Here is a 14156-nt window from a genome sequence, read left to right on the forward strand (position 1 = left end):
GTTTTGAAAGTGTATCTATTATTTGGAAATGATTATGTTTAGTTTGGAAAGTAATCGCATCAGTGTAACCCTAATTGACAGTTTAATTTCGAATTGGGAAAATCACTCAAATAAATAGTTTAAAAATTGTATATGTTAGTTGGAAATGGTTTCAAAGTGTTGATTTGATTCACTGCATGTGTGTGATAATTTTTAGTACTTTCGCCTGTTACTTAATAGTTCTCTGTACTTAATGGTTTTCCTTCATTGTACACACATAATCAACTCGGGCTATTATATATATTAACCTATCTGAAATTTTCAGATAGAAAATCAACTCTATTATTCAATGTGCATAAAGATGAAAAGAAATAAGTTTGATGCTATCAATCTTTTGTATTCTGCTTCTTATTGCTTCAAATGAGAGCCTTATTATAGTACAACTTTTTACCCCAATGTTTCAATGACAGTCACAAATGTCCTTATTATAGTATGTTTTATATAAAATTATGCCAAAACCATTTTGGTGTGGAAATGATTTCTGTGAGTTGGACTTCAAAACCTTATACTAATTACAATAATTTTGTTAAGCATATTCAATGACACTTCACATTAAAATTGTATCCGATGTTTCATATTATATTTTGTATTTCACACGTGTACACACTTTAATGTCTGATATCTGCACAACATCGACACATATAAGCATATGTATAATTCTTATTTTCTCAAATTATTACTGATATCACCGTGTCCGTTATATGTGTTAGCATCACTGCTTCATAGATCATATCCTTAAAAGTTAAAATTAATATTGTATTTTAGGAGTAAACAGAAGTTATGTTAGTTTTAGAAGACAAATATATGATTCTAAGAAGAGTATAAATGAAAAAATTAGAACTACTATCTAAGAAGGCATTAATGGTTTCAGGTTGAATAATGAAGAAGATGTAGTAGATGAGATCGATGCCAAAAACATTGATGATAATCATGATGATGAAGAAGATGAGATTGATGCCAAATGTAACACCCTGTTTTCCCAACTTGAATTTTTTTGCATAAAATCATAGTAAAACAACTAAACAGGATGCTACACTTCTTTAAAATATAAATATAGTAAAATACTATTTATTTCAATCATCTCATGTCATCAATTTAAATCTCAATGCAGCGGAAAACATTTAAATTCAACTTCGTGTTGGCACAACGGCCTCAACTTAAACAACTCATTTAAAATCCAGTCTAGACAAATCTTCAACATAAGTTCATAATAAATACGCAACACATAGAAAACAATCAAGATCCCCTTCCCGTTACGTATTAGAGCGACCCTAAGACGGCACGTGAGAGAATCACTCACTTCAACAACTTTTTTTTTGAAGAAACTCACTTCAACAACTAACCTTGATTACCTGCAAGTTACCCAATTGTAAAGGCCACATTTCCAAGCAGAAGGGATGAGATTTCACATTCAATAATAATAAGCATTTAATTCATAAAATTCATTTAACAATTTAAACCTCACCAATTAATAATAATAATTCTTCATACAGTACTTCATTAAATCATCAATCAACTTCTAGTCATCATTAATATCATATTCATCACATCATATACATTCATCATATAACAACATAATCATCACATCATAAACATAATCATATTATAACATGAACATCACATCATAAAAATCATCATATAACAACATAAACAACAATGATTAATAAATATTAATACTTCACATAGTTCTTCATTAACAACTCATTGATAAATGACAACTTAACGACAATGTGAAACCAACGACTTCGAATCGACAATGCAACTTCAACTTCTTAATCATGCATGTGGTACCAAACAGAGCATCAAGCCCTCAACATATAAAGTATAATTATACTCACATTATATTTTTATGGGTCATGTTAACTTGTGCCCAAATTACACAAGTTAAGGAGCTCTAACAGGAAATAAACAAGAAATTTTGTATTGAAATTATAAATGTTTAAACTGTTGTAATGTTGAATACACAATTTTCAAAAAAATAATTTTATTTTTAACTCTTTAACTCGTGCCTTAAGGGCACAAGTTAACATTTCTCTATTTTTCTTTTCTCTCTATTGCATTGGTTTTCATGTCAATACATGAATTTCTTTATAAAAATATAGTTGTCATATTGGTCGTCAAATAAATAGATGTTCAAATAACACATCTCTTTGTAAAATATTGGAGTAGTTCCCTTGAATATCATAATCAAGGGAAATTTGTTTGAGTACATCCTATATCCATTTAAAGTCTTGATGAAGAGAAATAAATAGAGAGTGAGTTGATAGATGTAATATATTTGTGATACAATAGTACGAGAGATAGAGCGAAAATAAGGTGTTGAATGTGTGTATGAAAATAAAAGGTGTCTAAGGGTTGCATAATGAAGTGATAAGAGAGGTTGAAGTGTCTAAATTGAGCTTCAAGTTACGAGTTTCAATGGGCTTCATCGTACATGGAAATTGAGTTTGAGTCATAGCTTAAAGTGTCTAAACAGAGAAAGAGAGTGGCGAGAAATTAGTGTCTGAAAGGAGAGAGGTATGGTTTTGAAATGCTTTCATAACATGGTCATCAAATTAGCCAAAAGCTTAGTTTCTTCACAATAATTTGGCTACAACATGCAAGCAACGTGAATTGACAAGGTCCCTTTCTATGGCTTTAACATCAACAGAGTGCATAAAGTAAACACCAAGGGAGGTATCAACATAATTATGTCAATTACCCAAATGAGTTAACTATAAACCACTTAGGTTTCATCAACCATCAGAGAAAAAGAATATGCAACTTATGCCACGCGTCGTTTCGCAAGGCAATGAAATGTCGATCCCCATTTAATTTGGAAATGGATAGGATCCGGACGCGGTAATCTTATGGATGGTAATCCCCTCAACAAAATAATAAATAAATAATATAAAATCATATGCATGATAATGATTTAATAACTTGGAATCCCTATATTTTTTAGGGCTATTTTGCTATTTGACATCAGCAGCTGCATAACCATCACCCATGGCGGCGGAGGCAGACTGGTCTGATCTCCCGAAGGAGCTTCTGAATATGATCTCAGAACGAATCGACATCGAAATCAATATGATTCGCTTTCGATCGGTTTGTTCCAATTGGCTTCGCTCTTCCTCTGTCCCAAATCACCATCTCAATTTAACCATCAATTTTCCACTCCACAAATCATTATCTAATTCTACCATCACTTCATTCTGTTGCCTCTCCAAACGCAGTATATTCCTCATAAAACCACAGCCACCACAAAAACAACAACAAACCCTAATTCGTCCTTGGTTAGTTAGAATAACACAAAACTCAAGTGGCAAAAAGAAACGCTTCGATCCATTCTTATCCCATCACTCATCTTCAACCTCTTTTTATTTGCCTCGCGTCATTGATTTCCACAAGCTCTCCGTCCTACATTTAGGAGCCGATTTCATCACAAACGAACTCGCATTCCACATGCTGCTCCCTCAAAAGGTAATTTCCATTGGAAAACATTCTCTCTTTCTTGGCATATTAAAAAATTGTACCCCCAGCTGGTGCTGTTCACTTGCGGCAATCAGCCTTGGAAGTGGATCCCTGAAATATCCACGACGTCTGGCGACATCTGTGTGTTTAAAGGGCGGTTTTACGCAGTTGATAAATTTTGTAGGACAGTTATGATTGGGCCGGATTCAACGGTTCAGATGGTTGCTGAACATGTGGTTCATGGTGGGGATAGAAAATTGTTGGTGGAGAGTGACGGTGAGTTGTTGTTGGTGGACATTTATGAAAGTTTAGATTTTGGTATTAATGTTTTCAGATTTCATGAGAAGGAGAAGAAATGGGTGAAGTTGATGAATTTAGGGGATAGGGTTTTGTTTTTTGGCGAAGGATGTTCGTTTTCTGCATCAGCTTCGGATTTGTGTGTTTCCAAAGGGAATTGCATCGTCTTTATCGATGATTCCGTCTCCGCTTATTGGATGCAAGGTGGGAATGGTGTTTATCATTTGGATCAAGGTCGGGTTTCGCCTGTGTCTCGTTATCATGAATATTTCAACTTGTTTTCGCCACCGGATTGGATCCTCGAGAGCTGAGTATGTTATCTTATATCGATAGGTTTCTATAATGTGATTTTCATATTGCAGTATTGTGCCTAATTTATGTTGTTAGATTGGATAAACTTTTTTACTAGAAAATTGAAATTTTGCTAGTAACGCATTAAGTATGAGTAAATAATTCTAATTTTTCATAAACTCGTTGTTTATTTTTTAAAATGCAGCTACCTTATTAATAAATCTTGATCTATATGATGAAATGATGCATACTGTTTTGAGGGGTAACTTATATGATTATATGTATATATGAATGTATGTAGTACATCATCATGGCAAGATATCATTATCAATAAGATTCTAAACTAAATATAACAATGTTGATGTATTTTATTATCTTCACTGTTTCTTTTGCTAGAAAATGAAGTGGAATTTCGGCTGCTGGATAAGTGTATGGTTGATATTTCAACTCTCTTTTCAGCAAGTTGTGATTATTCAAGGTGTGTAATTTTTCTAGGATGAATGGATCAGTCATTGTTGTTTTTTGATGACTTAGATTATGGTAATATGCAAATTTAATATTTTTCTTTTATGTCGAGACAATATGGAAGTGATACTGCCAAGAGTTATAGTTTCTAATCGATTTTTCAGTCTTATTTAGTTCTCAATGCACTTGTTGGACATATTGAAAAGATTTCTATATTATTATTCTCACTCTTTATTTTCTTGACTTTTCTCACTGCACATGTTTGATAAATTTTTATCTGTTAATGCTATTAAGTCTTTCTTGTTATCCTTGGTGTTTTATTTAGATATCAAGTCTTGATCCTTGATAAATTTAGTATGAGCGAAGTGCTTCCACATGTGTTGTTCCTGTCACTGTATATGAGTTAAAAAGAATAGTCTTCTCAGTATGCAATGAGAAGCAAAGTTACAATCAATAGTTTTACACCATACCCCTTACTACGACCAATCTCGGGTTTTACTTCTACATGTTTTATGCAAGACCATTCTCGAGTAGTAGTCTCCTTCGCATCTGTCTTAGTTTCCTTTTGATTGATCGAATTATTTGGGCAGTTTTCTTGACAAATTTTCTACTGTGCGTCTCTAATTAGAAGCTACATTAACAATGTTCCATCTCTAGTAATTTTTGTATTCTCAATGTAATTCTTGTTTTAGGTTAAGAGCGGCACTCTTCTTGTAGCACTGCATTTAGGTACGACAAAAGATGCTGGTTCTATTAGAAAAGCTACAAAAGCAAATTGAGACCTGCCGACGTTTAATCACTCTTTATGTCTAATTTATATCTGTTATGTTACGATAGGAGCTTTTGCTGTTTAGTATACAGGAAAGGAACATTCATCATTGTGCGACAACGAAGTGAAGATGGGTCAGGTTGTTTAGTAGAAGTCGAAAATTTGCCTTCTGGACCACAACGGTAAATATATTAATGGCCTTGGTTCATCACTTGATTAACTAAAAAATAACCATCCATTAAAGCATCATAAGTAACAACATTCGGTTGTACACCTTTTTTCATCATCGTAGCCAACACACTCACAGCTTTTCCTCTTCCATCCTTGCACAATGCATCAACTAGTATACTAAAAGAATAAACATTTGGAAGAAAAAAAATCGCCTTTGCAATCATTTCAGGATATACCTCATATGCATCATTTACAAGTTTATCTCTACACAAACTATCAATGAGTGTGCTATACATTACCACGTCAGTGTTGACCCATATTTTTCTCGGCATTTGCATAAATCCATGTGCACCCGCCCATGGTCAAGAAAGTACAATGCTTCTTGAACTCGACTCGTTCAGACTCATACCTTTCATAAAGGTGATCAAATGTTATGGCATTCGGCTCATAACCCTTCATGAGAATTTTGGCGAGTATAGAAAAGAAAAAAATTCATTCCACTCAGGTTGCAGTAACAATTCATCAAAATACTCAAAGTAACAATAGATGGTGTAATTCCATTGAATTCCAATTGGCGAAAAAGAGAAATGGCAGTAGGGTAATGATCCATATATGTTTACAAGGAAACCTAAAATGTTGTTAAATTCGAAAATGGATGGGGTTCGATGTGTATAGAGCATGCGATGAAACGAGGAAAGGGCATTATTGTTTTTGAAAATATCAGACTTTTGCCCACAAAAGCCACATAAGTCTAATAGGATGTATCATGTCTAGTAGGATGTATCATGTTTTGGATGAGGAGTTTTAAAAAGAAAGCAACAATATGGTTTGTGTATTTTTTTTTTTTAGATAAAAATATTGGTTAGTTTACACCCTTGTGCGATGTGGAAATAGGGGAAGCTTGACACCGTCTTCAAACCATCAAATTGATTGTCTTCCGAGTAGCTCAACGCGTCAAACCCCTCCACAATAGAGATTGTTGATTTCCCGCTCTTCCAAGGTTCGTATCAGTCACTGCATCACACAAATTGCCATACCTACAAGACAATAAATCATACCAAATACCATTCACATCATTAATGAATCTCCATTTTCACTTTGCCTTGAGTGTTAACTTAAAGGCTTCCAAATTCTTTATGCCTAATCCACCCAAACTCTTAGGTAAACAAACTGTGTCCCATCCTATCCAACATACTTTCCTTATTCGACACCACCGCTCCATAAAAACCTTCTTTGTATTGCAACCGATTCTTTTATAACTCTCTTTGCTGGTTTAAAAAATGAGAAAAAATACAACATGAGTCTCGTTAATACCGAGTTAACTAGCGCTTCACGACCTTCTAAAGACAAATGTTTACCTTTCCAAACCGACGGTTTTCTTTTCAATTCATCAACCACTGATTCCAAGTCGATGCGCTTCTATGATTGGCACCAATTATCTTTGTGAATGAACACTTGTTCTCATTTAACCTTTCCATTTTTTTAGGTATTGAAGAGTTCTAATCCATCTTTAGTTTGTTTTTGTCTCATGAAAATCTTGGAATCCTGTAGTAGTATATGCTGTTAAGGATATAAAAGAATTATGCATTAAAATTAAAACTATCCATTTAGAATCATTGATTCTAAGTTTGTTTTGGGGAAGGTAGTTTGCTGTTGCTGTTAGGCACTACCTATGATGTGATGCTTAGGAATTGGCAGCGGTGCTGTGTTGTTTTTGGGTTCCTTGTCCGTATGTATACTCCGGCCTCATTATTTAGGAAGTATTGAATGTCTGGTTTGGAGGTGTTCCGTATACATGTAGTGCCGGTTGAATTTGCTTTTGCTTTTTCCACGAGTGCCTATGCATCTTTCATTTTCTCGTCGAGAATAATATTTGTCTTTCAAAAAAATAATGATTGCTAAGTAAAATATCCAAATTCAAATTTTTTTTTCTCTTTAAATTAAAATAAGGGTTAATGGTGTTTTACACCCTTGTAATATAGATCATTTTTTGTTTTCGCCCCTGTAAAATATTTTTTTTGATTTACCCCCCTGTAAAATATATTTTTTTTGGAATCAAAAAAAATATTTTACAGGGGGAAAAACCAAAAATGACATATATTACATGGGGGTAAAGCACCATTAACCCTTAAAACAATGATGATCATATAAATATCCATTCGTATAAAATGTATTTCAAAATCAAAATATTTTTTTGTTAAACACACAATTCAAATTTTCTAATGAAATCATGTGCAGAGATTTTTCATATTGATTTTTTTTTTTCATTTTCTTATATCTTGAAGCAATGTATTTTTTTTTTTAAAAAAAAAAATTGGCATCCCACCATCCACTAGCAAAAAACTAACCCACAGAACTGACATCGAGGGATTCAAACTTAAAATATTGAGAATAGCACATTTCAAATTCTCAAACCTACACCACTTTATCTTGTTTTAAACTTTCTATCATATTTCTTCAAGAACCCTGTCCATACAATTCCAATACACATCTACATGGTTCACAATTTTTCACGTGTAAAATTAGTTTGGTAAAAATGAATTGACTTTTGAAAGGTCTAATAAGATTTGCATGCAACCTGAACAGTAATGTTTGGCTTGAAATAATATATGGAGTGACATCTTGCTATTAAAAAGTTCATGCATTTTTATGTAAAATTGTACTAACCATCGATGAGCATGTGCTTTTCTATGTATTTATGATTCATTCAAGAGCCAAGAATGTTGAAAAGTCAAAAACAACAAATACGGTAAATTCCTATTAAAAAAATACCGTTTCCATAAGATTTTCAGGATTTCAAACAATGGCTTTTTGTATATAAGTTTGACATTAGTTTTTTTTTTTTTTTTCAGTCAAGAGTTTGACATTAGCTTTGTCACTTTTTCATAATTTTCACCCTTTTTTTATTTCATTACAAATTTTATAAGTTTATATGGATATGGATAGTTTTCCAAGTGAAGAATTATATATTTAACCTTAAATGGTATGTTCAACACCCAAAAAAGCTTATATGAGATGTCACAGTCTCTTCTAATTTAATCATGGTCTTGGGTTCGAATTCAGCCTTGGACATGCAACAACGTTAAAATAGTTAGGGAGAGCTTGCTGCTCATTTGGGAAATTAATCTCAACAGTTGTGCGGAGGATATATACGTGGCTTAAAAAAATGTTACCTTCAACTAAACCTCTTTAGTTCAAACGAGAAGAGGAAAAAGAAAAAAGAAAAAAAAAACTGGCTTATTAGAGACAATAGAAACTGAGAAGCAAGCCAAAGCCCCATCCCTATGTATGCATCATTTCTTATTTCAAAAGCACATTACTTCAACTATTTTAGGTCATGATGGAGAATGTGTTCCTTCATTTTTCTTCCTTAATTAAAACACGCAAATCCCATTCTCATATAGCTAACATCACAATCATAACATTCTCTATTGCCTTTTTAATAACAAATGCTTCAACCAAAATCACTTCCAACTTCTCCATATATAATTTTACCAAGTTCATCCTTTTTTATCCTTTACACCAGTTATATTCTTTCGAAAACAATATTAAAATTTAGATTTAGAGAGACACGCCATACAACAATAATGAGGACAAACCATCGATCAAAACGAATATTGATGATAAAACCTATGTATAATTAACTACCAATAATAGATAAGCTTCAGAGGTAAAGCGACATGCGCTCAATGGTTAGGGGTTCGACCATTGATTCTTGTGTATGGTGAAATTTCAATTGAAATTGAAGAGTTCAGTTTTGTAGCTCACAAGTTCTACAACGAACTACTTAAGAAGAGGGAGTGTTGATGTTGGAGTGGAAGATGAAAGGAGGATGTGATTGAAACTGAATTATTAATTAAATAATATTAAGTAATGCATGGAAGTGGATGAAAATAGAGTAGTTCAGGACTGCCCAAAAGCAAAGAAAAAAAAAACGAAGTAGTTGACGGTGCAGATCATTCAGGACGATTTCGTGAGGCCCTCTTTCGCGATAATGAGCATTTCCCTTCTAACACTTACCCAAATCTTTTAGAAGATATGAGTAATATAGATTACTTCCAAAACAGAGCTATCTTAGCCCCCAAAAATTCAATTGTTGATCGGATAAACGAGTATGTGTTGGACTTGATGCCAAGAAAAGAAAGAATATATTTGAGTTACGATAGCCATTAGAAAATAACACAAGTACGGATGCAGTGGACAATGTTCACAATGTTCATACACCTGAATTTCTCAACACATTAGTTTCTTCAGGACTTCCAAATCACAAGTTGCGCTTAAAGGTAGGAGTTCCAGTGATGTTGTTAAGAAATATAGATCAGAGTTTGGGATTGTGCATTGGAACGAGGTTGGTTATTACAAGGATGGGTAAGTTTGTGCTTGAAGGAAAAGTGATATCCGGCTCTAATATAGGTGATAAAGTTTTTATTCCAAGATTATCTTTGACACGATCTGATACTAGAATTCATTTCAAGTTTCAACGAAAATAATTTCCGTTGACCGTTTCTTTTGCAATGACACTACTAAAAAAACAAAAATTAGTGAGGGAAATTTTGTGAGGGAAAACGTGAAATCCCTCTCTAATTCCGTCACTAAATTTTGCGACTATGAAATTTGTGAGGAATTTCATTTTTTCCGTCACTAATTTCCCTCGCCAATTTTGCTTTTTCTAGTAGTGTGACTATCAACAAAAGTCAAGGTCATTCTCTATAAAACATGCAAGCGTATATTTGCCATCGCCTATCTTTTCTAATGGTCAGCTGTATGTAGGCATTGTCAAGGGTTACTTCAAGAGAAGGTTTGAAGATATTAATATTTGATGATGATGGTGAAGACATTGATGTAACGTCTAATGTTGTTTATAACGAAGTTATTCGCAATGTATCCTAAATTGTGTACTTTGTATGATGGAACGAAATTAAAGTTCTTCTATTTTAATATTTATGACTTGGAAATTATCCTAAATCATGTACTTTGTATGATTGAACCGAATTAAAGTTCTTCTATTTGTATGATTTATGACTTATTGTTATATGACTTATGACTCATTCTACTATAGTCTCATACAAACTTAGGTTACATTGTTAAATACTACATTCTATAAGACCTGTGCATCAGCACGGGTCGGAGTTCTAGTTTCCCTTGAACTCCAAATTCCACTGGAGAAAATTTGATTCTATTAATTTTGTATTGAAATTATAAATGTGTAAACTGTTGTAATGTTGAATACACACTTTTCAAAAAAATAATTCTTTTTTTAACTCTTTAACTCGTGCCTTAAGGGCAAAGTTAACATTTCCCTATTTTTATTTTCTCTCTATTGCATTGGTTTTCATGTCAATACATATCTTTCTTTGTAAAAATATAGTTGTCATATTGTTCGTCAAATAAATAGATGTTCAAATAACACATCTCTTCGTAAAATATTGGAGTAGTTCCCTTGAATATCATAATCAAGGGAAATTTGTTCGAGTACATCCTATATCCATTTAAAATCTTGATAAAGAGAAATAAATAGAGTGTGTGAGTTGATAGATGTAATATATTTGTGATATAATAGTACGAGAGATAGAGCGAAAATAAGGTGTTGAATGTGTGTAATGAAAATAAAAAGTAGGGTTGCATAATGAAGTGATAAGAGAGGTTGAAGTGTCTAAATTGAGCTTCAAAAGTTACGAGTTTCTATGGGCTTCATCGTACATGGAAATTGAGTTTGAGTCATAGCTTAAAGGGTCTAAACAGAGAAAGAGTGGCGAGAAACTAGTGTCTGAAAGGAGAGAAGTATGGTTTTGAAATGCCTTCATAACATGGCTACAACTTGCAAGCAACGTGTATTGACAAGGTCCCTTTCTAAGGCTTTAACATCAACAGAGTGCATAAAGTAAACACCAAGGGAGGTATCAACATAATTATGTCACTTACCCAAATGAGTTAACTATAAAAACCTTAGGTTTCATCAACCAATTCAACCATCAGAGAAAAAGAATATGAAACTCGAGTCGTTCAGTTCAAACAAACAAATAAAATCATCTAGTACAATCAACATAAACTACGAACATGACAAAACACAGCGAGAAAGAAAAGACGGAGTTAGGGATGAATGTGTAAGGGACAAAAAATGGAAACGCAATGGCGGAACAGAACGAAGATGAATGGCAACGGAAAGATGAAGTTAAACACAGACGGCGTAAAGGTCGATAGGGACGAACGAAGGTGAACCAGTTGAACGAATTTGGCAACTGAACGTGATTGAATTCTTTTATTATTTTTATTAATATTAATTGGATTTAAATCTTTGTCGTTGGTTACAAATTATGCCACGTGTCGTTCCGCAAGGCGATGAAATGTCGATCCCCATTTACTTTGGAAATGGATAGGATCTGGACGCGGTAATCTTAGGGATGGTAATCCCCTCAGAAAAATAATAAATAAATAATATAAAATCATATGCATGATAATGTTTTAATAACTTGGAATCCCTTTATTTTTTTAGGGCTATTTTGCTATTTGACATCAGCAGCTGCATCAACATCACCCATGGCGGACGCAGACTGGTCTGATCTCCCGAAGGAGCTTCTGAATATGATCTCAGAACGAATCGACATCGAAATCGATATGATTCGCTTTCGATCGGTTTGTTCCAATTGGCGTCGCTCTTCCTCCGTCCCAAATCACCATCTCAATTTAACCATCAATTTTCCACTCCACAAATCATTATCTAATTCTACCATCACTTCATTCTGTTGCCTCTCCAAACGCAGTATATTCCTCATAAAACCACAGCCACCACAAAAACAACAACAAACCCTAATTCGTCCTTGGTTAGTTAGAATAACACAAAACTCAAGTGGCAAAAAGAAACGCTTCGATCCATTCTTATCCCATCACTCATCTTCAACCTCTTTTTATTTGCCTCGCGCCATTGATTTCCACAAGCTCTCCGTCCTACATTTAGGAGCCGATTTCATCACAAACGAACTCGCATTCCACATGCTGCTCCCTCAAAAGGTAATTTCCATTGGAAAACATTCTCTCTTTCTTGGCATATTAAAAAATTGTACCCCCCAGCTGGTGCTGTTCACTTGCGGCAATCAGCCTTGGAAGTGGATCCCTGAAATATCCACGACGTCTGGCGACATCTGTGTGTTTAAAGGGCGGTTTTACGCAGCTGATAAATTTTGTAGGACAGTTATGATTGGGCCGGATTCAACGGTTCAGATGGTTGCTGAACATGTGGTTCATGGTGGGGATAGAAAATTGTTGGTGGAGAGTGACGGTGAGTTGTTGTTGGTGGACATTTATGAAAGTTTAGATTTTGGTATTAATGTTTTCAGATTTCATGAGAAGGAGAAGAAATGGGTGAAGTTGATGAATTTAGGGGATAGGGTTTTGTTTTTGGGCGAAGGATGTTCGTTTTCTGCATCAGCTTCGGATTTGTGTGTTTCCAAAGGGAATTGCATCGTCTTTATCGATGATTCCGTCTCCGCTTATTGGATGCAAGGTGGGAATGGTGTTTATCATTTGGATCAAGGTCGGGTTTCGCCTGTGTCTCGTTATCATGAATATTTCAACTTGTTTTCGCCACCGGATTGGATCCTCGAGAGCTGAGTATGTTATCTTATATCGATAGGTTTCTATAATGTGATTTTCATATTGCAGTATTGTGCCTAACTTATGTTGTTAGATTGGATAAACTTTTTGACTAGAAAATTGAAATTTTGCTTGTAACGCATTAAGTATGAGTAAATAATTCTAATTTTTCATAAACTCGTTGTTTATTTTTTAAAATGCAGCTACCTTATTAATAAATCTTGATCTATATGATGAAATGATGCATACTGTTTTGAGGGGTAACTTATATGATTATATGTATATATGAATGTATGTAGTATATCATCATGGCAAAATATCATTATCAATAAGATTCTAGACTAGATATAACAATGTTGATGTATTTTATTATCTTCACTGTTTCTTTTCCTAGAAAAAGAAGTGGAATTTCGGCTGCTGGATAAGTGTATGGTTGATACTTCAACTCTCTTTTCAGCAAGTTGTGATTATTCAAGGTGTGTTATTTTTCTAGGACGAATGGATCAGACAATATGCAAATTTAATATTTTACTTTTATGTCCGGACAATATGGAAGTGATACTGCCAAGTTATAGTTTCTAATCGATTTTTTAGTCTTATTTAGTTCTCAATGCACTTGTTGGACATATTGAAAAGATTTCTATATTATTATTCTCACTCTTTATTTTCTATATTATTATCCTTGGTGTTTTATTTAGATATCGAGTCTTGATCCTTGATAAATTTAGTATGAGCGAAGAGCTTCCACAGTATGCAATGACAAGCAAAGTTACAATCAATAGTTTTACACCATACCCCTTACTACGACTAATCTCGGGTTTTACTTCTACATGTTTTATGCAAGACCAATCTCCAGTAGTAGTCTCCTTCGCATCTGTCTTTGTTTCCTTTTGATTGAAATATTTGGGCAGTTTTCTCGACAAATTTTCTACTGTATGTCTCTAGTTAGAAGCTACATTAACAATGTTCCATCTCTAGTAATTTAGGTATTCTCAATGTAATTCTTGTTTTAGGTTAAGGGTGGCACTCTTCTTGTAGCACTGCATTTAGGCATGACAAAAGATGCTGGTTCTATTAGAAA

The 14156-nt window shown here is 33.8% G+C and overlaps 2 protein-coding genes across 2 annotated transcripts; both read left to right on the plus strand.

Moving 5' to 3' along the window:
* The first annotated feature begins 3027 nt into the window (after positions 1 to 3027).
* LOC11419621 (F-box protein SKIP23) lies at positions 3028 to 4760 on the plus strand. The gene is made up of 3 exons (XM_039831885.1): positions 3028 to 3501; positions 3561 to 4100; positions 4477 to 4760. Exons 1-2 carry the CDS (start codon positions 3028 to 3030, stop codon positions 4098 to 4100), a joined length of 1014 nt encoding a protein of 337 aa, XP_039687819.1. The 3' UTR covers positions 4477 to 4760.
* Positions 4761 to 11996: 7236 nt separating this feature from the next.
* LOC120579708 (F-box protein SKIP23) lies at positions 11997 to 13720 on the plus strand. Its single transcript, XM_039832394.1, has 2 exons — positions 11997 to 13093; positions 13470 to 13720. Exon 1 carries the CDS (start codon positions 12023 to 12025, stop codon positions 13091 to 13093), a length of 1071 nt encoding a protein of 356 aa, XP_039688328.1. The 5' UTR covers positions 11997 to 12022; the 3' UTR covers positions 13470 to 13720.
* Positions 13721 to 14156: the final 436 nt, after the last annotated feature.

The sequence above is a fragment of the Medicago truncatula genome, chromosome 3 (genome assembly GCF_003473485.1).
Source record: "Medicago truncatula cultivar Jemalong A17 chromosome 3, MtrunA17r5.0-ANR, whole genome shotgun sequence".
Taxonomy (NCBI): Eukaryota; Viridiplantae; Streptophyta; class Magnoliopsida; order Fabales; family Fabaceae; genus Medicago; species Medicago truncatula.